The 27,140-nt window shown below is 42.6% G+C and overlaps 2 protein-coding genes across 6 annotated transcripts in view; one reads left to right on the top strand and one right to left on the bottom strand.

Moving 5' to 3' along the window:
• Positions 1-664, bottom strand: part of LOC118369994 (coiled-coil domain-containing protein 191) — a 34,021-nt gene extending 33,357 nt beyond the window's left edge. Inside the window, exon 1 of the mRNA XM_052502729.1 lies at positions 371-664. Coding sequence (XP_052358689.1) covers positions 371-445 — 75 coding nt within the window. The 5' untranslated portion in view covers positions 446-664. The remainder of the gene's footprint in view (positions 1-370) is intronic.
• Positions 45-27,140, top strand: LOC118370040 (queuine tRNA-ribosyltransferase accessory subunit 2). Of its 5 annotated transcripts, none has more exons than XM_052502755.1 (9): positions 45-204; positions 1,812-2,016; positions 2,109-2,164; positions 3,371-3,447; positions 5,350-5,559; positions 10,908-11,107; positions 17,448-17,626; positions 26,598-26,709; positions 26,858-27,140. In XM_052502755.1, the coding sequence occupies exons 2-9, from the start codon at positions 1,817-1,819 to the stop codon at positions 27,126-27,128; spliced, it is 1,305 nt and encodes a 434-aa protein (XP_052358715.1). In that variant the 5' UTR covers positions 45-204; positions 1,812-1,816; the 3' UTR covers positions 27,129-27,140. The 5 variants fall into 5 exon arrangements, with proteins under 5 accessions (XP_052358715.1, XP_052358737.1, XP_052358726.1 ...); XM_052502777.1 differs by lacking the exon at positions 45-204 and adding an exon at positions 413-432; XM_052502766.1 differs by lacking the exon at positions 45-204 and adding an exon at positions 1,146-1,292.

Genomic DNA, 27,140 nt, shown 5'->3' with positions numbered 1-27,140 from the left:
TTCCAGGTTAAGAAGGGCTGGTGTTAAGAAGCACGGTGTGGCGGGTCATGTTTCGGAGGAGGCATGACTTGAACCTCGCGTCTATGGAGCCCGTTGGGGAATTGCAGTGATGAGACAAAATCATGTTTTTGACTGCACCAGGCCTTTAAAAGTTTTGTTTGCAGTCATGCAGTGTTTGACCATGCATTGAAAGATCAGTTCGAGGTAATCAATTAATGATTTTTGCGTCACTTTAATTTTAGGTGACACTCAACAATATTTTACTTTACCTCATACCTGTCAAAAGTAGCAAATTAAACGGTAAACTTCTCTCTCACTCACATAGACACACACAGTGCACACATACAGTATATTGACAATAACACCGTACCTTATCTGCAGTGGGTTTTTTAGTCTTAGTAACTCTTTTCCAGCGAAAAATATCAGGGTTATGTGAGTATGCCATTTCTGACGCCAAATTAGCTGCCACTTATTACCCAATTAATACAGAGGAATACAATTTTACTTGCTACATAATTTATATTAACTACTCATAGCACTAGCTACGCTTACAGCAAAAAAAAATACTTAGTTAGAAGTCAAATTTTTCACTGAAATAGGTATCTGAAGCTAATCCAAAAGTGATGTAGCTAGCTCCATGCTGTTCTGCTGTTTGCTAGTGCGCTGAACATAGAACGAGATGCCTTGGTAATGTAGTCAATAGCCACGTTTCTCAAACGCACTGTTTGCTTGACAGTGGCATTAGTAAACTACAAATCCCATTCCAACGTTTTGTCAACAGAAGCGTCTCTTTGGTAACTATAGTAACTTTGGATCCCTCCCCAAATGTTGAACGTTTGACTGTGTTGTAAAAAATATACCCTAAATCAACCTTGATTGAATTTGCAAAAGTCCACACAGCATTATCATAGTCCCACAGAAAGAGTTTGCAGATGTTATAATGTATGCACACACTCTGTCTATTCAACAGCAAATTATGTTTTGTAACGAGAGTTCTGCAAATTGTCACTAGTTTACCACAGCCACAAAGTCAAAATATCATACACATTTATGGAAACTAAAATGTGCTTTTTAGTCTCAATTTATGTTTAGGTTAGGGGCAGCAACAGATTTTAATAAGATAAATTGTACAAATAGGCTGGCTTCAGCCATAATTATGAATGGGGATTTGTTAAATAGTGACGACCCTCTCTCTGCAAGCTCCGAAAATGATGACGCATAATGGAAGTGACTGGAGTGCGTGCGCCATTCATAAGTTCGCGACGTGTAGTTTTCACGTGCTTTGGTTCCTGGTAAGCGAAAGATGCTTAATGTTCAATTACTATGTTTTGAAAATATGAAAACGTTACTTTATCCTGTTGAGCTTTGTCTAGGTTTTCGAAAATCAGACAAATGTAAACATTTATTATGCTGGGCTATTAAAAACGCCACTGAATTTGCCTACAGTAGTGATAGCGAATGCTAACAACATCGTCAAGCTAGCCAGTTTTCCCATTTTGGCCATAGTACGTATGGACAGACATTTTAAACCGTAAACATCTGTTAATTGCTGGAATCATCCGTTTCTATTATGTTCTATTATATGCTTATAATATACCTTTCTACTTGCACCACAAATGTCAATACTCCATATTTCACATTTGCGTGTTAGAGGGCATCAAATCTGTGATGCATTGTGGGTATATTTTGACTGACCGATCTACTACTCATTATTATTTGTAGATCAGTCAGTCAAAATATCGATGTAAAACAAGCCCACTCTCTTTCATCATATGTCATCATCCCCCGTTTTTCGCTCCTCTGTCTGTCAGGCAGGATGAAGTTGGAGCTGTCCATGGTGGTGCAGGGCTGTCGGCTAGGTGTGCTGACGGGACTGGGCAGGGCAGGACAGCACTCCATAGAGGTGCCGGGGTGCCTGCTGTACACCCGCTGCGGCACCGTGCCACACCTCACCCAGGACACTTTGCACACACTGAACAACCTGCCCTCTGTCACACAGCTCACCCTGAACACACTGTGAGAGCCTCTTAGCACACTCTTTCCCTGTCTCTCTGACACACAGATCAAAATAGTATTTAAAGTATTTGCTTTGTGTGTACTTCCTTTAGAGCGGAACACCAGGAAGTATTGGAGGAGTTCAAGGAGGGAGTCAGGAAGTTTGCAGGTTGGCACTGGCTATTCTTGTTGATATTATGCCTCACTAGGGGTGGATATAATTTGTGGAACATTGCAACAGTAATCTGTTTCAAAAACTTGGTAAAGTACAAGGTTGCCAACAAGCAACGCATACAAAGTAGCATGCTCAATTCACCTAGCAAACTAGCTGCCAAATAGGCATCAATTCACCATGTAGCTTATTCTTAATGTTTGTCCATAGGCTACCAGAGAGTGGAAAGAGTGAAAAACTTAATGAATTAGCCCACACCCTACCCGGTATCTTATTCTGCCCCTATACAACTTTGTATGCGTTGTTTGTTGGCAACCTTGTAATTTACCAAGTTTTTGAAACAGATTCCTGTTGGAACATTCCACAAATTATACCCACCCCCTCACTACATCTACTGTCTGCGCCGTTGCAGTAGGAAAGTCGAAACATGTCATGCATTCATATGCTTAGAGCATATCATATTAGACATGCTCTACTGAGTGACCAAACTTTCATTAATGTAAGTGAAAGTGTCTTTAGTTTTTAACATGAACACATCTACAGAACTTTCTATACATTTTGTCTCAGCTTAACCCGAAAGCAGTGTTGGATGAGGCAGAAGTGCAGTGTTGAAAAGCACAATCGGCCTTAGCCCTTTCTAAGAGCTCCGAATGTATGCTTCATAAGTCCCAAATGGCTTTGAAACAGTCCTCATGTAGGAAAGTCAAAAGTCATCACTCTCTAACAGAGATGGCTGGCTGTAGTGTGGCACCACTGAGCTGTTTCCTGCCCCTGGGCAAGCCAAGTTGAAATGAGAAAATGTAATTAGCGTCCCAGCACTTGTTCACACGCAGGGAATTATTACATTGTGTCTTGAGGCGGGCAGGGAGGGAGTAACCTGATTGGGTAATTAAAAGTGAGTGCGCCACCGCCTGCCAGTGCTTGTTGTTTTTGTTTAGGTTCTGGTTTTGTCACCTGATCTTCTCTCACAGCTAGCCTCTTAAGGCCACGCCTCCTCTCTTGCATGGCTTCCAGTGTATATTTAACAGAATGAACTAACTATCTGACATTACCAACAAGTCTATATATCTGCCTCCTGTTGCTGTGTAGACTATTAGTCGATGCGTCTTTTACTCATGCTACTGGACCGGCTGTGCTGTCTGTTCTGTAGTAGGATGAATGCAGTGTTATGCATGCTTTAATACTGTGGTTGACCTTTCACAGGTCTTCATGACACGGTGTTGTACTGCTCCCTCCATGACCCTGCAACCTCATGCCCCCCAGGTCACATCACCAACAAGGTCAGAGGTCATGTTTGAGGTTCTACTTATCCAGCAAAAAAAAACATTTTTTAGACTAAGCATTGGAGTCTGTCTAAATGCTTTACATTTCTGGGAGTAAAGTGTGATTGTGTGTGTAGTTGTATGTGTCAGAGTTGACACTAACAACAGATTGTTATAACTACAGTGCATTCGGGAAAGTATTCAGACCCCATTACTTTTTCCACATTATAACGTTACAGCCTTATTCTAAAATGTATTAAAAAATTCTCACAACTCTACCCCACAATGACAAAGCAATAACTTTTATTTTTTAAATGTTTGCAAATGTATTTAAAAATAAATTAAAAAACAGGAAATATTTCATTTACATAAGTATTGAGACCCTTTACTCGGTACTTTGTTGAAGCACCTTTGGCAGCGGTTACATCCTCAAGTATTCTTGGGTATGACGCTACAAGCTTGGCACACCTGTATTTGTGTAGTTTCTCCCATTCTTCTGCAGATCTTCTCAAGCTCTGTCCGGTTGGATGGGGAGAGTCCTTGCACAGCTATTTTCACGTCTCTCCAGACATGTTTGATCCGGTTCAAGTCCAGGCTCTGGCTGGGCCACACAAGGACATTCAGAGACTTGTCCTGAAGCCATTCCTGTGTTGTCTTTTCTGTGTGCTTACAGTCGTTGTCCTGTTGGATGGTGAACCGTCACCCCAGTCTGAGGTCCTGAGCGCTCTGGACCAGGTTTTCATCAAGGATCTCTCTGTACTTTGCTCCGTTCATCTTTGCCTCGATCCTGACTGGTCTCCCTGTCCCTGCCACTGAAAAAGATCCCCACTGCATGATGCTGCCACCATAGGGATGGTGTCTGGTTTCTTCCAGATGTGACGCTTGGCATTCAGGCCAATCTTGGATTCATCAGACCAGAGAATCTTGTTTCTCATGGTCTAAGACTCCTTTAGGTGCCTTTTGGCAAACTCAAAGCAGGCCTTTTACTGAGGAGTGGCTTCTGTCTGGCCACTCTACCATAAAGGCCTGATTGGTAGTGCTGCAGAGATGGTTGTCCCTCTGGAAGGTTCTCCCATCTTCATAGAGGAACTCTAGAGCTCTGTCAGTGTGACCAACGGGTTCTTGGTCATCTCCCTGACCAAGGCCCTTCTCCCCCGATTGCTCAGTTTGGCCGGGCGGCCAGCTCTAGGACGATTCTTGGTGGTTCCAAACTTCTTCCATTTAAGAATGAGGGAGGCCGGTGTGTTCTTGGGTACCTTCAATGCTGCAGAAATGTTTTGGTATCCTTCCCCAGAACTGTGCCTCGACACACTCCTGTCTCAGAGCTCTACGGAAAGTTCCTTCCACCTCATGGCTTGGTTTTTGCTCTGACATGCACTATCAACTGTGGGACCTTATATCGACAGGTGAGTGCCTTTCTAAATCATGTCCAATCAATTGAATTTACCACAGGTTTACTCCAATCAAATTGTAGATACATCTCAAGGATGATCAATGGAAACAGGATGCACCTGAGATCAATTGAGTCTCATAGCAAAGGGTCTGATTACTTATGTAAGTAAGGTGTTTTTAATTTGTAATACATCTGCAAATCCATTTTAAGGATAATAAGGCTGTAATGTAACAAAATGTGGGAAAAGTCAATGTGTCTGAATACTTTCCAAAGGCACTGTATACCAAGATAGCTTTGGGAACAGAGAACTTTATTGAAATCAAATGTTTTATCGGTGAGGAAATGTGCAGAATGTCGGCCAAAACCCTTCTTGTTCCAACTTCTCCCACTTCCGGCCACTGTGCTTCCTCTCATCACCATATTTGGTACTGAGAGGAAACGCCAAGAGGATGCTTCACATTTATACATCCAGTGAATTATCTGGCTCATTATTCCATCTGTGCTAACACTGTCTGTGTTTGTTCCAGACGGTGTCTGTGTGGGGCAGTGGCGGTCGTATCGAGCTGACGGTTGCGAAGTTCATGGCTCTTCAGAAGGCTGTCCAGCCAGACCTGTACCAGAGCATGGCAGACGGAGAGACTTGGCAGATCAACACTTCTCGCAAGAGGGTCCGCAAGTCAGTGGACCGCACCCTGTCCCACCTGGATGAGTGTCTGCTGCTCCACCACAAAACACAGGTCTGTCTGGGACTGATGCTGCTGTAGCCTCACACAAGGCCATGATGATGCTCCCAATATTAGAGAAATTCAATTAAAAGCTTCACCTACATGGGGTGTGGCAGTCATTTATAAGTATACTGTAAGACACGGGCTACTTTTACTGTCAACATATCTCTCTCTCTCTCACCCTTTCCAGTGTGTGTACGGTCATGAAAATCCTGGAAAAGTAATTTAATTTTAAAATAAAAATCTGAAAAGGTTCGGAAAAGTCCAAATGAATTACATTTCTGTTTAATGTAATTTATTTATTCACAGTTATATATTTTAACAGTCAAATAAACATATCAGCCAGGTTCGGAATAACAAAGTGTGTCTGTTTTGTGTGAGACGAGTGGGCTGTTGCTCAAGGAGAGATATAGACAGTCGGACAATTCAGCAGCAGCAGGTAGTAGGCCTATAAAATGTGATAGAGAACAGACTAACTAGGTAGGTAGACTATTCAAAACATACAGTTGGAAGTTTACATACACTTAGGTTGAAGTCATTAAAACTATTTTTTTCAACCACTCCACAAATTTCTTGTTAACAAACTTTAGTTTTGGCAAGTCGGGACAGGACATCTACTTTGTGCACGACACAAGTAATTTTTCCAACAGTTGTTTACAGACAGATTATTTCACTTATAATTCACTGTATCACAATTCCAGTGGGTCAGAAGTTTACATACACTAAGTTGACTGCCTTTAAACCTGTCTGGGAACGGGAACCCCTCGCCAACAGCCAGTGAAATTGCAGGGCGCCAAATTTAAAAAACAGAAATCTCATAAATCAAATTTCTCAAACATACAAGTATTAGGCACCATTTTAAAGATACAATTCTCATTAATCCAGCCACAGTGTCTGATTTCAAAAAGGCTTTACAGCGAAAGCTCCAGAAACGAATTTGTTAGGTCACCACCAAGTCACAGAAAATCACAGCCATTTTTCCAGCCAAAGAGAGTTGTCACAACAAGCAGAAATATAGATCAAATTCATCACTAACCTTTGATGATCTTGATCAGATGACACTCATAGGACTTCATATTACACAATACCTGTATGTTTAGTTCTATAAAGTGTATATTTAAATCCAAAAATCTAATTTTACATTGGCGTGTTATGTTCAGTAGTTCCAAAACATGCATTGAGTTGGCAGAGAGCCCCATCAATTTACAGAAATACTCATAATAAATATTGATAATAGATACAACTATAATACATGTAACTTTAGATACACTTCTCCTTAATGCAACCGCTGTGTCAGATTTTTTAAAAACTTTACGGAAAAAGCATACCATGCAATAATCTCGAGTACGGTGCTCAGAGCCCAAAGCAATATCCGCCATGTTGTGTAGTCAACAATAGTCAGAAATAGCATTATAAATATTCACTCACCTTTGATCTTCATCAGAATGCACTCCCAGGCATCCCAGTTCCACAATAAATGTTTGATTTGTTCGATAAAGTTCATAATTTATGTCCGAACACCTCCTTCTGTTGGCGCGTTTAGTAAATTAATCGAAACTCACGAGGCGCGGGCAAGTCCAGCGGAAAGGTCGGACGAAAAGTCAAAAAAGTCATATTACTGGTCGTAGAAACATATCAAACGAAGTATAGAATCAATCTTTAGGATGTTTTTATCATAAATCCTCAATAATGTCCCAACCGGAGAGTTCCTTTGTATAAAAGCAATGGAACGAGAGGTAACTTTCTCATGACCGCACGTCTCGAGCCCATGGCTCTCTGCCAGACACCTGACTCATTCCCCTCTCATTCAGCCCCCCTTCACAGTAGAAGCCTGAAACAACGTTCTAAAGACTGTTGACATCTAGTGGAAGCCTTAGGAAGTGGGATATAGTGCAACATGACCAATCTTCAATAGTGTGCTGAGTTGAAATACTACAACCCTCAGATTTCTCACTTCCTGGTTGGATTTTTTTCTCATGTTGTTGCCTGCCACATGAGTTCTGTTATATTCCCAGACATCATTCAAACAGTTTTAGAAACTTCAGAGTGTTTTCTATCTAATACTACTATTAATGTGCATATATTCTCATCTGGAACTGAGTAGGAGGCAGTTTACTCTGGGCACCCTTTTCATCCAAAAGTGAAAATGCTGCCCACTAGCCCAAACGGGTTTAAACAGCTTGGAAAATTCCATAAAATCAAAAGAAATCAGCCAAGACTTCAGGAAAAAAATTGTAGACCTGCAAGTCTGGTTCATCCTTGGGAACAATTTGAACAAACACTTGAATGTACCACGTTCATCTGTACAAACGATGGTGCTTATACTTGCGTACTATGGGACCATGCAGCCGCCATACCGCTCAGGAGGGAGACGCGTTCAGTCTCCTAGATATGCATGTACTTTGGTGCGAAAAGTGCAAATCAATCCCAGAACAACAGCAAAGGACCTTGTGAAGATGCTGGAGGAAACGGATACAAAAGTATCTATATTCGCAGTAAAACTAGTCTTATATCGACATAATCTGAAAGGCCGCCCAGCAAGGAAGAAGCCACTGCTCCATAACCGCTATTAAAAAAAGATAGACACAGTATGCAACTACACATGGGAACAAAGATTGTAGTTTTTGGTTAAATGTCCTCTGGTCTGATGAAACAAAAATAGAACTGTTTGGCAATAATGAGGAAAAAGGGGGAGGCTTGCAAGCCGAAGAACACCATCCCAACTGTGAAGCACAGGGGTGGCAGCATCATGTTGTGGGGGTGCTTTGCTGCAGGAGGGACTGGTGTACTTCACAAAATAGATGGCATCATGAAGCAGGAAAATTATGTGGATATATTGAAGAAACATCTCAATAAGTTAAAGCTTGGTTGCAAATCGGTCTTCCAAATGGACAATGACCCCAAGCATACTTCCTTATTGTGGGAAGCTACCCGAAACGTTTGAAGCAAGTTAAACAATTTAAAGGCAATGCTACCAAATACTAATTGAGTGTATGTAAACTTCTGACCCACTGGGAATGTGATGAAAGAAATAAAAGCTTAAATAAATCATTCTCTCTACTATTATTCTGACATTTTCAGATTCTTAAAATAAAGTGGTGATCCTAACTGACCTAAGACAGGGATTTTTTACTAGGATTAAATGTCAGGAATTGTGAAACTGAGTTTAAATGTATTTGGCTAAAGTGTATGTAAACTTTTGACTTCAACTGTTTTTTGTACCCTCTAGTTAACCGTTAAGCTATACATGTTTGTCATGTCAATGTCCCAAAAAACCACTGACACTTGTGTCGTGTCTTTGGCTTTGCTGGATTAAGTGATATGACATGCTATTCTATAAAATCCTTTCTCCATGATTAATATTACATGATTGAGCTAATCATGTAAATGTAATTAACTAGAGAGTCGGGGAACCACAAAATAATATTTATATTATATTATATATTGTTATCATCCAAATAAACTCTTAAAGATCTAGTAATGTTTTACATCAATAGCAGTCAATATTAATCGTCACCTTAATTCAGTCTCATCTGAAAGTTGTAAATTCTTGGTTATCTTCACGAACCCTGGCTAACAAGTTGACTCAGCAATACAAAATTGGGTTTAATTATTTATTTACTAAATACCCAACGAATCACACAGAATTACATATACACAGAATGAATTATACCTTGATTACAAATTATGTCATAAAGGAAAACGTCCCAGGACAGAACAGATATGAATAAGTGAATAAGGGTTCAAAGTTCATACCATTCGCAACCAAAGCTCATGCTGAGGTTGGCTTAGTGCTGTAGTTGACATGTTAGTCCTTTTAACGCAGAGGCTGCACACCTCACATACTTGGAACAGGAGGTTACATTTTCGTCAAGGCTTTATATAGTGGAACGAGAAGGGTGTGTTTGAAAAGTTTTATAACCCATGTCTTTTCACAGGGTCGGGCCACTGATTGAGCAGAGCCCTAATCTTATGAAAACCCAAATCTCTCATTTGGAAGCTAAAATTACATTTAATCTCTTCACCAATAATTTTATATTCAAACATTTAAATTGAACAACAATTCCATGTGAATCCGATAACTACAATGTGCAGACTTTCCACTGTAGAGTTTGTCATCCTATCATTGATGAGAATGTCTCAGATGACAACCGAACTGACATCATATTCATTAAGTACATATGTTCAATTGGTTGGATTACCAGAATCTAGTTCATTTCCCCCCACCTTCTGATGTTCCCAGAATCTCTATGTTAACCAAGGGTTTTTCAAATGTCACATCAGTAGGGTAGAGAGAGGGAAAAGGGGGAAGAGGTATTTATGACTGTCATAAACCTACCCCCAGGCCAACTTTATGACACTTGTGAATAAGGCCACACTGTCGTGTGTTTTGTCCAATATTTTTATTTTATTTTTAATCCCCCAGCCCCACAGGAGGGCTTTTGGTAGGCCATCATTGTAAAACATATATATGTATATAAAAAAATAATAAAAAATTACTGACTTGCCTAGTTAAATAAAAATTAATGCAAAGTTGATTTACTTTTTTGAACTAATTATATGATTCATGTCAATATTTTTTAAATGAAACGAACAATTCATTTTGCCATTGTATTAGTTGGGGTTCGGTTGAATTGAATCATGTGAATCAGAATAATTTGTGAATCGGGAACATTTCATTTTAGGAAAATTTGTGAGATGTACCATATTTTTTGGATTATGTGGATCTTGTTTTGTAGATACTTCCAGTTGATTTGGCCATCCAGTTTGAGGCATTGTAACTCAATAGATGCTAGTCAGCCTGCAAAGTAAACACTTCTAAGGTAGCCAAATATGACTGAAGAAAATGTGTGGATTCTTTATCTATAATATATTGAATGAGTGACTCACTTAAAAAAAATAATAATAATTGGTTGCAATGTTTTACATCAAGGGTGGTCAACCATCCTCCAGGATAGCCAATGGGTGTACATGCTTTTATTATTGTCCTCCTCTAGCGAACTACACTTTAGAAGTAAGCTGCTCAACCGACCCTGATAAACTGTCTCTGACGTGTTTTGAGCAGGGCTTGATCAGAAACCTGCACACCCAGTAGCTCTCCAGTCTGAGGGTTGACCACATGTTTTATACAGTTGCCTAACAGGTATTCTACTTTGTGCGAGGTGCCTTGCTCAGAGACAGGAGATGGTTCATGGAATCAGAGAGCAGCCTCCCAGTGTCGACATCACATTACGCTTACTTTTTTATACCTTCTGTACATAGACGCCGTCAATCGTTGGTCATGGAAATTTGGTGAAAAGTCATACAATTCCATGTCAAAATGTGTATGAACCCTGTCTTTCGTTTTCTGTGGTCTCCAGGAGCTGAGTGGGGTGGAGGTGTTGGGGGTGGTGGAGGGAGGAGATGTGCTGGAGGAGAGGGTGCGGTCGGCCAGGGAGACGGCCAAGCGGCCAGTAGGAGGATTCTGTCTGGACGGGCTCCATACTGCAGCCATGGAGACACACCTCCGGACCCAGCTCATCACCGCCGTCATCAAGGAGCTGCCTGAGGACAAACCCAGGTGTGTGTGCGTGGTCCACCCGTAAACAAATGTTCATCTTATAAAGGCTATATAGCATACAAAAACTCTTCATAGGCACTACATGGATGCATCACAGACTCCTTTCTGTGTTAGAAAAAATAGTTGCACAAGGGCAATGTGCAGAAGTTGTTGCACAAGGGCAATGGGAGTTCTTAATATTTCCTATTTATTTGCTTATGACTGTATTTCACACTACTTTTGGATTATAATTGGATTTTAAAGATTGCATGAATGTCCTGCTTAATACACTGCTCAAAAAAATAAAGGGAACACTAAAATAACACATCCTAGATCTCAATGAATGACATATTCTTATTAAATACTTTTTTCTTTACATAGTTGAATGTGCTGACAACAAAATCACACAAAAATGATCAATGGAAATCAAATTTATCAACCCATGGAGGTCTGGATTTGGAGTCACACTCAAAATTAAAGTGGAAAACCACACTACAGGCTGTTCCAAATTTGATGTAATGTCCTTAAAACAAGTCAAAATTAGGCTCAGTAGTGTGTGTGTGGCCTCCACGTGCCTGTATGACCTCCCTACAATGCCTGGGCATGCTCCTGATGAGGTGGTCTCCTGAGGGATCTCCTCCCAGACCTGGACTAAAGCATCTGCCAACTCCTGGACAGTCTGTGGTGCTACATGGTGGATGGAGAGAGACATGATGTCCCAGATGTGCTCAATTGGATTCAGGTCTGGGGAATGGGTGGGCCAGTCCATAGCATCAATGCCTTCCTCTTGCAGTAACTGCTGACACACTCCAGCCACATGAGGTCTAGCATTGTCTTGCATTAGGAGGAACCCAGGGCCAACCGCACCAGCATATGGTCTCACAAGGGGTCTGAGGATCTCATCTCGGTACCTAATGGCAGTCAGGCTACCTCTGGCGAGCACATGGAGGGCTGTGCGGCCCCACAAAGAAATGCCACCCCACACCACGATTGACCCACCGCCAAACCGGTCATGCTGGAGGATGTTGCAGGCAGCAGAACGTTCTCCACGGCATCTCTAGACTCTGTCACGTCTGTCACATGTGCTCAGTGTGAACCTGCTTTCATCTGTGAAGAGCACAGGGCGCCAGTGGCGAATTTGCCAATCTTGGTGTTCTTTGGCAAATGCCAAACGTCCTGCACGGTGTTGGGCTGTAAGCACAACCCCCACCTGTGGACGTCGGGCCCTCATACCACCCTCATGAAGTCTGTTTCTGACCGTTTGAGCAGACACATTTACATTTGTGGTCTGCTGGAGGTCATTTTGCAGGGCTTTGGCAGTGCTCCTCCTGCTCCTCCTTGCACAAAGGCAGAGGTAGCGGTCCTGCTGCTTGGTTGTTGGCCTCCTCCACGTCTCCTGATGTACTGGCCTGTCTCCTGGTAGCGCCTCCATGCTCTGGACACTACGCTGACAGACACAGCAAACCTTCTTGCCATAGCTCGCGTTGACGTGCTATTCTGGATGAGCTGCACTACCTGAGCCACTTGTGTGGGTTGTAGACTCCGTTTCATGCTACCACTAGAGTGAAAGCACCGCCAGCATTCAAAAGTGACCAAAACATCATCCAGGAAGCATAGGAACTGAGAAGTGGTCTGTGGTCACCACCTGCAGAACCACTCCTTTATTGGTGTCTTGCTAATTGCCTATAATTTCCACCTGTTGTCTATTCCATTTGCACAACAGCATGTGGAATTTATTGTCAATCAGTGTTGCTTCCTAAGTGGACAGTTTGATTTCACAGAAGTGTGATTGACTTGGAGTTACATTGTGTACCATTGTGTACCACTTTAAACACTTTAAACAATGCTACCTAATATAATGTTTACATACCCTACATTATTCATCTCATATGTATATGTATATACTGTACTCTATATCATCTACTGCATCTTTATGTAATACATGTATCACTAGCTATTTTAACTATGCCACTTTGTTTACATAATGATCTCATGTGTATATACTGCACTCAATACAATCTACTGTATCTTGCCCATGCCGCTCTGTACCATCACTCATTCATATATCTTTATGTACATATTCTTTATCCCCTTACACTTGTGTCTATAAGGTAGTAGTTTTGGAATTGTTAGCTAGATTACTTGTTGGTTATTACTGCATTGTCGGAACTAGAAGCACAAGCATTTCGCTACACTCTCATTAACATCTGCTAACCATGTGTATGTGACAAATAAAATTTGATTTGATTTGTAATTCCCCTTTTGTGACTAGGGGGCAGTATTTTCATTTTTGGATAAAAAACGTTCCCGTTTTAAACGGGATATTTTGTCACGACAAGATGCTCGACTATGCATATAATTGACAGCTTTGGATAGAAAACACTCTGACGTTTCCAAAACTGCAAAGATATTGTCTGTGAGTGCAACAGAACTGATGTTACAGGAGAAACACAGATAAAAAAACAATCAGGAACTGCTGCATTTTTTGAAAGCGCTTCATGCTAATGACTCCTGATATGGCTGTGAATGGGCTACGAATGAGCTTAAGCTTTCTACAGCATTGTGACGTCTTTTTACGCATTTATGTTGAAGAATAGCCGTAAGGGACCACATTTAGCAAGTGGTCACATGATGTCTCCCGCAGAATATATATGTGAAAAACACCTTGAGGATTGATTCTAAACAACGTTTGCCATGTTTCTGTCGATATTATGGAGCTAATTTGGAAAAAAGTTTGGCGTTGTAGTGACCGCATTTTCCGGTCGATTTCTCAGCCAAACATGACGAACAAACGGGAGCTATTTCGCCTACAAAAATAATATTTTTGGAAAAAAGGAACATTTGCTATCTAACTGGGAGTCTCTTGAGTGAAAACATCCGAAGTTCTTCAAAGGTAAATTATTTAATTTGATAGCTTTTCTTATTTTCGTGAAAATGTTGCCTGCTGCTAGCAGAGCATAGCATTGTGCCATGATAAACTTACACAAATGCTTGTCTCGCGTTGGCTGTAAAGCATATTTTGAAAATCTGAAATGAGTGTGATTAACAAAAGGCTAAGCTGTGTCTCAATATATTTCATTTGTGATTTTCATGAATAGGAAGATTTTCTAGGAAGATTTATGTCCGCTGCGTTATGCTAATTAGTTTGAGGCGATGATTACGCTCGCGGGTCCGGGTTTGAGAGTCGCAAGAAGTTAAGTGTTCCCTTTATTTTTTGAGCACTGTATAATGTTTGCATCATAATCGCAAATCAACTGAATTATACTTAAAAAACACATTGGCGAGCTTTTGTTACAGCCAATGTCATTGAGCGTTAGCATTTTAGCTAACAAATGCTGCATCCAAAATAGTTATTTTGCGAAGATAACAACCAAATATAATCTTAGCTAATGTTTAAGCAATAATCAAAACATTTTAATCATGTGAGAACCCCAAAAGGTTATTTTGTTTAAAGTAATAAAAACGTAAATCTGTGGAATGGGTGCAGATGGCTCCCTCACTGCAGCCAAGAGTTGCTCGCATCTGTGCGTGACATCAGTGTGTTGTGTACTGGAAAGGGGTCTATAGCTTGTGACATAACAGCTCCCTCTGTAGGGGGCATTGGCAGGAATGACATATCCCACTATGTTTTGTTTATTATGACTAAACTGTCAAAACAGAACGATGTGCTCTTTGTCAGCACATTGTGTGTGTGCTGCAGCTCTGCCTCAGGCAGCTGCTCTCTCCCACTCTCTCTCTCTCCCTCTTCTCGGCTGCTTCACGGCAGTAAAAGTTAGTTGGTAAATCTATCAACATCTCTCAGAGGAAAAACTGAGGCTGCCTTAAAAAAAGTATCTGAATATGTTGCTAATCTTTTTCAGAGGGAAGAAAAGTTGGTGTCAGGAATCTGAAATGTCACAATAACATAGATCAAAGCTACCGAGTTGGCAACCCTGCCCATTAACGCTTCATACGCTCTAGCTAGCGAAATCTAGCCCAATATCAGGTTTAAGTGCCCCTCCACACCAACTCCAGTTGCCAGATTTTACCCTTCTTACACCTACATGCCCATAAACCCTAAATATGAATGCACCTTCCCACTCTCTCTCCTTCCCTGACTCACTCCTCCTCCCCTTACAGCACCAATTATTTGTGTTTCTCCTTCCCTCACTCCACCCCCCAAAGCAGGATACTCTTCAAAAACAATCCATACCTCCTTTAACACTTTTTAATTATCTCCATCTCTACTCCTCTCTCCTCTGTTCCAGTCGGTCTATTCCCTCTCTCCACTCCTCTTTGTCTCTCATCTGCAGTCTGGCTCTTCTCTCTCTCCACTCCTCTTTGTCTCATCTGCAGTCTGGCTCTTCCCTCTCTCCACTCAGACCAATTTTAGAATGTACAGCAGGGACCAGGTGAGGAGAGAGGACTGACTGACCAAGTAATGTCTCTAATTGAGTGATCATGTGACACCTGTGAAAACCAGGGGTTGGAAACAGTTCAGGGAACAGAACTGAAAAATAAATACATTTTTAGAGGAACAGAATCAGAACCAGGAAGAAAAGTGGTCTATACTGTTCTGGAACAGAACCGCTATTTTAAAAGCATGAGAACAGATTAATAACTTACATTCCAGGCATTTTGTCAGTTTCACCAAAACAAACGCAACAAGACGCCTATGCAAAGCCCTCAGTCCGTCACTCAGAAACGTGTTCCAGTGTCTGCCTGCTAGCTGAAATTCTTTGTCAGTGCGTGTTTAGGCTACCTGCCCCCCCGCCGAAGCTTAGGCCAAGGTAGCCTACTGACGTTACAAGTGTGAGTCCGAAATTAGGGAGTGATTTTTAATTAGAGAGAAATTGATTAACTTTTTCCATGCTAGTTACGGATGCTATAGTTAACACGTTTCACATTGGATTTATTAACTACGAAAAGGTAAGACATGTTTTTAATTCTTGTGCCGCTGTGCACACACAAACTTGTTAGCGACCCTGTTCCAACACCAAGCCAAGTCTCTGCAGTGTAAAGACATTCAAAGTTCCTTCATAGAAGCCGCCACTTCCTAGGTATATTTCTGTGGGCCTAGTTCAGATAATGCATGTCATAACAATGCCCTCGTCCACCCTCTCTCTCCCCACCTTCAAAATTTCAGTCATATCTCGCGCCCTACACTTGTCTGTCCATAGCGCATGTAAACAACTATAGCCTAGGCAGCCGATAGCGCCCATGACTAAAAAACTATAACTTGCCCGCTTATAGCAAGCTGCTCTATCCAAACTCATTGGTGAAGTAATTTAAGGTTGAGCTAATGTAACAAAGAAACTATATAACCGGTACTGGTTCTGGACTTTATTTTGCAGGTCGGAACAGTGGAACGGAACTTAACGAACAAATGTTTGGAAAAATAATTTCAATTCCAACCCCTGGTGAAAACACAGCGACCCACACCCCCCATATTATACACTATTATTAAATTCAACCCCACACACACTCAACCCTAAAACCCCCTAGTGGACTGCTGTTACTCTCACAGTGGGAGACTAAGAGGAAGACGAACACCCCTCCCTCTGTCCTTCCATCACTCTGCGCTCATAATGCTCACTCAGAATCTCCAGGAAACCATGGCAACCCCTGCCTTCCCTCCTGGGAGCCATGGCAACCCCATTCAAACTCTTCTTCCAGCTGCACTGGGAATACTGGTCTGGCTAGAGAGTAGACTCCCCACTGAACTCAGCCTGCTTCCCAGTGCCCCGGTGGTGGGGAGACCTCTGTCCTATTCCTCCTTGATCCTGGAGGTGAGGGGGCCGACTGGGGCTCTGGGGTGGAGAAGGAGTAGTGGAGAGAGACAGTGGTGCTGCAGGTGGTATCAGAGACCCCCAGACGCTCCCTTTGGGCTATACTGCGTTTCCATAATGAAAAGAGGCTCCATCGGGCCTGTGCTGGGTCAGCCTGCCCCTGGGTTGTGTTGGTGCTGGGAGATCCACTCCCTACCCCTGGCCATCATTATGGGATGGTAAATTAGTTTGGCCCTGGAAACTCGAGGCAGTGGAGTAGAGAGAGTGAGGGGGGGGAAGTGAGTGATTTTGAGACTGAGGTGGGTTAAGGGGGGAATGGGTTTCAGGAAGATGGGGGTGCAATCTGTTTTTTTCTGTCTGCTATGAGCATGCATGTGTTCTGTGTATGGATGTTCAGTTTTTGTATTGATTTTGGTGTGTGTGTGTGTGTGAGCAAGAGGGAGAGATGCTGCATCTGTAGTGCTTCAGGGATAACACTGATAGATAAGTGATGGGTAAGAGTCTTTCAGTTTGTCTGGTAATTCAATCATTGATCAACAGTGTAATCCGTTTCTGTCTGTTTGCCCGCCTGCCTCCCTCTTTCTGTCTGTCAGGCTGCTGCAGGGTGTGGGGCGGCCAGACGAGGTGCTGGCGTGCGTGGAGGCGGGAGTGGACCTGTTTGAGAGCTTCTTCCCCTTCCAGGTGACCGAGCGAGGCTGTGCTCTCACCTTCCCTTTCAACATAACCACTGACCCAGAGGCAGCAGGTACAGGTGTACAGGTACCCCCAACAGGTCTGTGTGTTCCATAAGCACCAAATAGCTGACTACTAACCCTTATGTGACCAGCTACTTGAATTACTTAAACAAATGGGGGTGCATCAGATGCCACCCAATTAAATTATTTTCATTCTGCTGGCTACTTTTGATGTTTTGAGAACACATTGACAGCTGTGATACAGTACTGTCAGAACCATGGGCCCGCTCCACACATACAGGTGTGATACAGTACTGTCAGAACCATGGACCACTGACAGCTGTGATACAGTGCTGTCAGAACCATGGACCACTGACAGCTGTGATGCAGTACTGTCAGAACCATGACCACTGACCGCTGTGTTGCAGTACTGTCAGAACCATGGACCACTGACAGCTGTGATACAGTACTGTCAGAACCATGGACCACTGACAGCTGTGATGCAGTACTGTCAGAACCATGACCACTGACCGCTGTGTTGCAGTACTGTCAGAACCATGGACCCGCTCCACACAGACAGCTGTGATGCAGTACTGTCAGAACCATGACCACTGACAGCTGTGATGCAGTACTGTCAGAACCATGGACCCGCTCCACATAGACAGCTGCTGTGATGCAGTACTGTCAGAAGCATGACCACTGACCGCTGTGATGCAGTACTGTCAGAACCGTAGGCCCGCTCCACACAGACAGGTGTGATACAGTGCATTCAGAATCATGGACCACTGACAGGTGTGATGCTGTACTGTCAGAACCATGACCACTGACAGGTGTGATGCTGTACTGTCAGAACCATGGACCACTGACAGGTGTGATACAGTGCTGTCAGAACCATGGACCACTGACAGGTGTGATACAGTACTGTCAGAAACATGGACCACTGACAGGTGTGATACAGTACTGTCAGAACCATGACCACTGACAGGTGTGATACAGTACTGTCAGAACCATGGACCACTGACAGGTGTGATGCTGTACTGTCAGAACCATGACCACTGACAGGTGTGATACAGTGCTGTCAGAACCATGGACCACTGACAGGTGTGATACAGTACTGTCAGAAACATGGACCACTGACAGGTGTGATACAGTACTGTCAGAACCATGACCACTGACAGGTGGGATACAGTGCTGTCAGAACCATGGACCACTGACAGGTGTGATACAGTGCTGTCAGAACCATGGACCACTGACAGGTGTGATACAGTGCTGTCAGAACCATGGCCCACTGACAGGTGTGATACAGTACTGTCAGAACCATGGACCACTGACAGGTGTGATACAGTGCTGTCAGAACCATGGACCCGCTCCACACAGACAGGTGTGATACAGTACTGTCAGAACCATGGACCACTGACAGCTGTGATGCTGTACTGTCAGAACCATGGACAACTGACAGCTGTGATGCAGTACTGTCAGAACCATGGACCACTGACAGCTGTGATGCAGTACTGTCAGAACCATGGACCACTGACCGCTGTGATGCAGTACTGTCAGAACCGAGGACCCGCTCCACACAGACAGGTGTGATACAGTACTGTCAGAACCATGGACCACTGACAGGTGGGATACAGTGCATTCAGAACCATGGGCCTGCTCCACACAGACAGCTGTGATACAGTACTGTCAGAACCATGGACCACTGACAGCTGTGATACAGTACTGTCAGAACCATGGACCACTGACAGCTGTGATACAGTACTGTCAGAACCATGGACCACTGACAGCTGTGATACATTACTGTCAGAACCATGGACCACTGACAGCTGTGATACAGTACTGTCAGAACCATGGACCACTGACAGCTGTGATGCAGTACTGTCAGAACCATGGACCACTGACCGCTGTGATGCAGTATTGTCAGAACCGTGGACCCGCTCCACACAGACAGGTGTGATACAGTACTGTCAGAACCATGGACCACTGACAGGTGGGATACAGTGCATTCAGAACCATGGGCCTGCTCCACACAGACAGCTGTGATACAGTACTGTCAGAACCATGGACCACTGACAGCTGTGATACAGTACTGTCAGAACCATGGACCACTGACAGCTGTGATACAGTACTGTCAGAACCATGGACCACTGACAGGTGGGATACAGTACTGTCAGAACCATGGACAGCTGTGATACAGTACAGTCAGAACCATGGACCCGTTCCATTTGGCCCCTCAGCCCCTTTCACTACCTTGTTTTGCTACAGTGGTTACAGCTCTGAAACACTGGATAGGTGTTGTCATGAAGGAGAAACGTCCTCTGGTCCTGATTGTAGGTCTGCCTAAGCCTGTAGCATTATATTGTTACGTCTATCCGGACCTTTCAGAACCTGTGTCAGACTCGTCGTGTGTGTGATGTGGTCAGTGACTAACGTGACAGTCAGTGTTAAAATGACCTCTTTGACGTTAGGTTAATGATTTGTGTGGGATTGATACTAATCCCAGTACGCTCGTTGCATTGATTTGAAAATGTACAGTGGCTTGCGAAGTATTCACCCCCTTTGGCATTTTTCTTATTTTGTTGCCTTACAACCTGGAATTAAAATACATTTTTGGGGGCTTTGTATCATTTGATTTACACAACATGCCTACTACTTTGAAGATGCAAAATATTTATTATTATGAAACCAACAAGAAATAATACATTTTAAAAATTTACTTGAGTGTGCATCTATTCATCCATCTGACCAGGTTATCTTCTTCCATATGTTTGGAGTCTCCCACATGCCTTTTGTTTGCTTATTTTTTTTCTTTAAGCAATGGCTTTTTTCTGGCCACTCTTCCATAAAGCCCAGCTCTGTGGAGTGTACTGCTTAAAGTGGTCTTATGGACAGATACTCCAATCTCTGCTGTGGAGCTTTGCAGCTCCTTCAGGGTTATCTTTGGTCTCTTTGTTGCCTCTCTGATTAATGCCCTCCTTGCCTAGTCCGTGAGTTTTGGTGGGCGGCCCTCTCTTGGCAGGTTTGTGGTGCCATATTCTTTCAATTTATTAATAAGGGATATTTAATGGTGCTCCATAGGATGTTTAAAGTTTCAGATATTTTTTTGTAACCCAACCCTGATCTGTACTTCTCCACAACTTTGTCCGTGACCTGTTTGGAAAGCTCCTTGGTCTTCATTAGAGGTTGACCGATTAATCGGAATGGCCGATTTAATTAGGACCGATTTCATGTTTTCATAACAATCGGAAATCTGTATTTTTGGGCACCGATTTGCAGATTTTTATCATTTTTTATTTTATACCTTTTAACTAGGCAAGTCAGTTAAGAACACATTCTTATTTTCAATGACGGCCTAGGAACAGTGGGTTAACTGCCTCGTTCAGGGGCAGAACGACAGATTTTTACCTTGTCAGCTCAGGGGATCCAACCTTACAGTTAACTAGTCCAATGCAATAACGACCTGCCTCTCTCGTTGCACTCCACAAGGAGACTGCCTGTTACGTGAATGCAGTAAGCCAAGGTAAGTTGCTAGCTAGCATTAAACTTATCTTATAAAAAACAATCAATCATAATCACTAGTTAACTACACATGGTTGATGATATTACTAGATCTAGCGTTTCCATGCGTTGCATATAATCTGACTGAGCATACAAGTATCTAAGTATCTGACTGAGCGGTGGTAGGCAGAAGCAAGCGCGTAAACATGAATTCAAACAGCACTTTCTTTGCGTTTTGCCAGCAGCTCTTCGTTGTGCGTCAAGCATGCGCTGTTTATGACTTCAAGCCTATCAACTCCCGAGATGAGGCTTGTGTAATGTGTAAAGTGAAATGGCTAGCTAGTTAGCGCGCGCTAATAGCGTGTCAAACGCCACTCGCTCTGAGCCTTGCAGTGGTTGTTTCCCTTGCTCTGAATGGGTAACGCTGCTTCGAGGGTGGCTGTTGTCGTTGTGTTGATGGTTCGAGCCCAGGGAGGAGAGGGACGGAAGCTACAGTGCCTTGCGAAAGTATTCGGCCCCTTTGAACTTTGCGACCTTTTGCCACATTTCAGGCTTCAAACATAAAGATATAAAACTGTATTTTTTTTTGTGAAGAATCAACAACAAGTGGGACACAATCATGAAGTGGAACGACATTTATTGGATATTTCAAACTTTTTTAACAAATCAAAAACTGAAAAATTGGGCGTGCAAAATTATTCAGCCCCTTTACTTTCAGTGCAGCAAACTCTCTCCAGAAGTTCAGTGAGGATCTCTGAATGATCCAATGTTGACCTAAATGACTAATGATGATAAATACAATCCACCTGTGTGTAATCAAGTCTCCGTATAAATGCACCTGCACTGTGATAGTCTCAGAGGTCCATTAAAAGCGCAGAGAGCATCATGAAGAACAAGGAACACACCAGGCAGGTCCGAGATACTGTTGTGAAGAAGTTTAAAGCCGGATTTGGATACAAAAAGATTTCCCAAGCTTTAAACATCCCAAGGAGCACTGTGCAAGCGATAATATTGAAATGGAAGGAGTATCAGACCACTGCAAATCTACCAAGACCTGGCCGTCCCTCTAAACTTTCAGCTCATACAAGGAGAAGACTGATCAGAGATGCAGCCAAGAGGCCCATGATCACTCTGGATGAACTGCAGAGATCTACAGCTGAGGTGGGACACTCTGTCCATAGGACAACAATCAGTTGTATATTGCACAAATCTGGCCTTTATGGAAGAGTGGCAAGAAGAAAGCCATTTCTTAAAGATATCCATAAAAAGTGTCATTTAAAGTTTGCCACAAGCCACCTGGGAGACACACCAAACAGAAGGTGCTCTGGTCAGATGAAACCAAAATTTACTTTTTGGCAACAATGCAAAACGTTATGTTTGGCGTAAAAGCAACACAGCTCATCACCCTGAACACACCATCCCCACTGTCAAACATGGTGGTGGCAGCATCATGGTTTGGGCCTGCTTTTCTTCAGCAAGGACAGGGTAGATGGTTAAAATTGATAGGAAGATGGATGGAGCCAAATACAGGACCATTCTGGAAGAAAACCTGATGGAGTCTGCAAAAGACCTGAGACTGGGACGGAGATTTGTCTTCCAACAAGACAATAATCCAAAACATAAAGCAAAATCTACAATGGAATGGTTCAAAAATAAACATATCCAGGTGTTAGAATGGCCAAGTCAAAGTCCAGACCTGAATCCAATCGAGAATCTGTGGAAAGAACTGAAAACTGCTGTTCACAAATGCTCTCCATCCAACCTCACTGAGCTCGAGCTGTTTTGCAAGGAGGAATGGGAAAAAAAGTCTCTCAATGTGCAAAACTGATAGACATACCCCAAGCGACTTACAGCTGTAATCGCAGCAAAAGGTGGCACTACAAAGTATTAACTTAAGGGGGCTGAATAATTTTGCACGCCCAATTTTTCCGTTTTTGATTGGTTAAAAAAGTTTGAAATATGCAATAAATGTCGTTCCACTTCATGATTGTGTCCCACTTCTTGTTGATTCTTCACAAAAAAATACAGTTTTATATCTTTGTTTGAAGCCTGAAATGTGGCAAAAGGTCGCAAAGTTCAAGGGGGCCGAATACTTTCGCAAGGCACTGTATACTGTTACACTGGCAATACTAAAGTGCCTATAAGAACATCCAATAGTCAAAAGTTAATGAAATACAAATGGTATAGAGGGAAATAGTCCTATAATTCCTATAATAACTACAACCTAAAAGTTCTTACCTGGGAATATTGAAGACTCATGTTAAAAGGAACCACCAGCTTTCATATGTTCTCATGTTCTGAGCAAGGAACTGAAACATTAGCTTTCTTACATAGCACATATTGCACTTTTACTTTCTTCTCCAACACTTTGTTTTTGCATTATTTAAACCAAATTGAACATGTTTCATTATTTACTTGAGGCTAAATTGATTTTATTGATGTATTATATTAACTTAAAATAAGTGTTCATTCAGTATTGTTGTAATTGTCATTATTACAAATCTATTTGAAAAAAAGGGTCCGATTTAATCGGTATCTGCCTTTTTGGTCCTCCAATAATCGGTATCGCCGTTGAAAAATCATAATCGGTCGACCTCTAGTCTTCATGGTGCCGCTTGCTTGGTGGTGTCCCTTGCTTAGTGATGTTGCAGACTCTGGGGCCTTTCAGAACAGGTGTATATATTCTGAGATCATGTGACAGATCATGTGACACTTAGATTGCACACAGGTGGACTTTATTTAACCTCTTGAAACTAGGGGGCACTATTTTCATTTTTGGAAAAAGAACGTTCCCAAAGTAAACGGGCTATTTCTCAGGACAAGATGCTAGAATATGCATATAATTGACAGCTTAGGATAGAAAACACTCAAGTTTCCAAAACTGTCAAAATATTGTCTGAGTATAACAGAACTGATATTGCAGGCGAAGGAAAGAGAAATCCAATCAGGAAGTGACTCTTATTTTGTTCCTATGCCTCCCTATCGCCCATTGAAAGGGATATCAACCAGATTCCCTTTTCTATGGCTTCCCTAATGTGTCTACAGCCACTAGACATAGTTGCAGGCTTTTATTTTGAAAAATGAGCGTGAACGACAACATTGCATCAGTGGTCTGTTGGTGGCTCTGAGTGATTTGTGCGTAATAGACAAAGGCGGACATTGTTCCTCTCGCTCCTACTGAAAAGCCAATTGTCCCGGTTGATATTATCGAATAGATATTTGAAAAACACCTTGAGGATTGATTATAAAAAACATTTGCCATGTTTCTGTCAATATTATGGATCTAATTTAGATTTTTTTCCGGCGTTTTCATGACCGCAATTTCCGGTGGATTTCAACAAAACGTGGACAAGAAACGGAGGTATTTCGGCTATAAAAATAATCTTTATGGAACAAAAGGAACATTTGCTGTCTAACTGGGTGTCTCGTGAGTGAAAACATCTGAAGCTCATCAAAGGTAAATGATTTAATTTGATTGATTTTCGTGACCAAGCTTCCTGCTGCTAGCTGGACATAATGCTATGCTAGGCTATCGATAAACTTACACAAACGCTTGTCTTGCTTTGGCTGTAAAGCATAATTTCAAAATCTGAGATGACAGGGTGATTAACAAAAGGCTAAGCTGTGTTTCACTATATTTCACTTGTGATTTCATGAATATGAATATTTTCTAGTAAGATTTTTTTGACCGTTGCGCTATGCTAATTAGTGTAGTTGATGACAATTCTCCCGGATCCGGGATGGGTAGTTCTAATTATGTGACTTCTGAAGGTAATTGGTTGCACCAGATCTTATTTAGGGGCTTCAAAGGGGGTGAATACATATGCACACACCACTTTTCTGTGTTTTATTTTTTGCTTTTCACTTCACCAATTTGGACTATTTCGTGTATGTCTATTACATGAAATCCAAATAAAAATAAATTTAAATTACAGGATATCATGCAACAAAATAGGAAAACCGCCAACTTAATACTTTTGCAAGGCACTGCACATGATTAAACATTACAGTGGGCTCTCATGGGCGAAGGCTGTGATCACGCTGTTGAAGATAATTGATGTTAATCAGTATGAAGATGAGGAGGATTTTGAAGTTAAGAGTCATGGGGCGTTGGGCTTTTCCCTCACCGCAGGGAGTACAGCAGTCTGTAATTCACTCGGATCCGTCTGCCACTGTAGACAGATCTCTCTGTTGAACAGAGGCTTCTTTGGCTTAACATCATGAATTAATCAACAAACTTTGTTCCCAACCAGCTTCCAGTTCAATACCACTGAGAATTATGGCAGCAAAGACCAGCGAGTGTATGTGTGTGTGTGTTTTTTAATTACTGTGTGAATATGATAGAAAGTGTCTTTATTTATAATTGTGTCCCTTGCTGTGTGTGTGAACAAGATAAATAGAGACGTTTGTGGGGATGAGATGCCTTATGCGTTTTCTAGCCCTCGGTTAAATCAAATAAATGGGTGGAGACACAAACCCAACGGGTCAGATGGTGAAATTAAATCAATGAACGATCTCACTGTTACCCAGTAAACCGATAACAATTAAATAATGCCCTGCCGTTAATCTCTGATAAAGGAAAAGAAAACACAATATGATTAAAGTGTTCCTGGGGGAAATTGAAGCCTCCCGCGGGAGAACTGTAAAAGTTTTTATATCAGCCCAAAGTAACAGATTCAGAAGTTGAGGATCAGACCGATTTAAGTATCAGATAGCACTAATCGATTCTGCACGGGGGAGTGTAACGAGGTTCACTGGAGGTGAGTGTTAGGACAGGACTGGGGTCCATCAGCGAATGAGGAGACAGCATCCAAATCCCCCCTCAGCTAATTGGAGGGCTCTGTGGGGAGGTGGTGTCACAGCCCTCAGCCCAATATTCCTCTTCTCTGGCACCACAGTCTTACCACCTGCCATCCTTGCCCTCTCTCTCTCCTTCTCGCTATCCCCCCTTGCTCTTCAGATCACTCCTTCTATTCACTCTCCATCCATCCCTCTCTTTACTCTCCCTCTCTCCCTCCATCCCTTTTTCCCCCTCTCTCCTTCCATCTGTCAAACTCATCTTCCCTCTCTTTAATATCATTCCCTCCTGACCTGACTTGTCTCTCGCGCTTTCTCTCCTCTCCATTTTTCACCTCTTTTCCCACCTCCTTTGCCCCCCCCCATCCTGTTGTTCTCTCCACTCTTGTTTTCACCTTTAACTCTCGCTCGCACTCTCTCTGTCACACTGACTGGATCATTCTGTTTGCCCTTCAGTTGACCTTTAGATGGAAGTGCCTGATAACAATTTAATGAAGCTGTTGGGTGAGGAATTTCCCTTGTGTGTGGGGGGATGCTTTTGTGGGTTTTTGGACGGGGCCTTGAATACAGCAAATACTGATATTACTTTGTGGGAAAGGAGAAGATCGTGAAATTGGAACACAATGGGCCATAATTGGTTTAGGATGTATGGTTTTAGGACATGATCTGACTGCTATGGACTTTGGAATGTGTGGGTTTAGTAAATGGATCAGATTGGTCTAGTTGAATGGGTGTGGCCAAAGAGATTGATTTGATTGGTGTGTATTTTGGCAGTTGTGGAGTTGGACAAGTCCGAAACTGCTATAGGTCAGAAGAATGGAACCGATAATCCCCAAGAAGACCAGACCAAGATGACTCCTTTTGAGATCAACCTGAAAGATAATAGGTTTGTGTCCATTAGTGTTTGTGCCAGTTTGTGTATGCACGTGTGCCTCTGTCCCTCTCACTCTATTCTAAGGAATGTGTGTGTGTTCCTGTTTCATCTGTGTGCGCGTGTGTGTCACTCTGGGTGTGTGTGACCCTCTGCTCTCCAGGTACAGAGAGGACTTCAGTCCCCTGGTGGAGGGGTGTGGCTGCTACTGCTGCAGGAACCACCAGAGGGCGTACCTACACCACCTTCTGGTGACCAATGAGCTGCTGGCTGGAGTACTGCTCATGCTCCACAACACGGCCCACTACTACGCCTTCTTCACTGCCCTCAGGGGGGCGCTAGCCAGCGACAAGCTGGACCACCTCAAGAAAAGAGTACTAGAAGGACCAGGCAAGGGGATGAGCGGGGAGGGGGCTGGGGAGAGGGATGGATAGGTTTGTTGTAGA

The sequence above is a fragment of the Oncorhynchus keta genome, chromosome 4, assembly GCF_023373465.1.
Source record: "Oncorhynchus keta strain PuntledgeMale-10-30-2019 chromosome 4, Oket_V2, whole genome shotgun sequence".
Taxonomy (NCBI): domain Eukaryota; kingdom Metazoa; phylum Chordata; class Actinopteri; order Salmoniformes; family Salmonidae; genus Oncorhynchus; species Oncorhynchus keta.
Note: the sequence above shows the minus strand (reverse complement) of the source record. Positions and strands in the feature narration are given on the sequence as shown.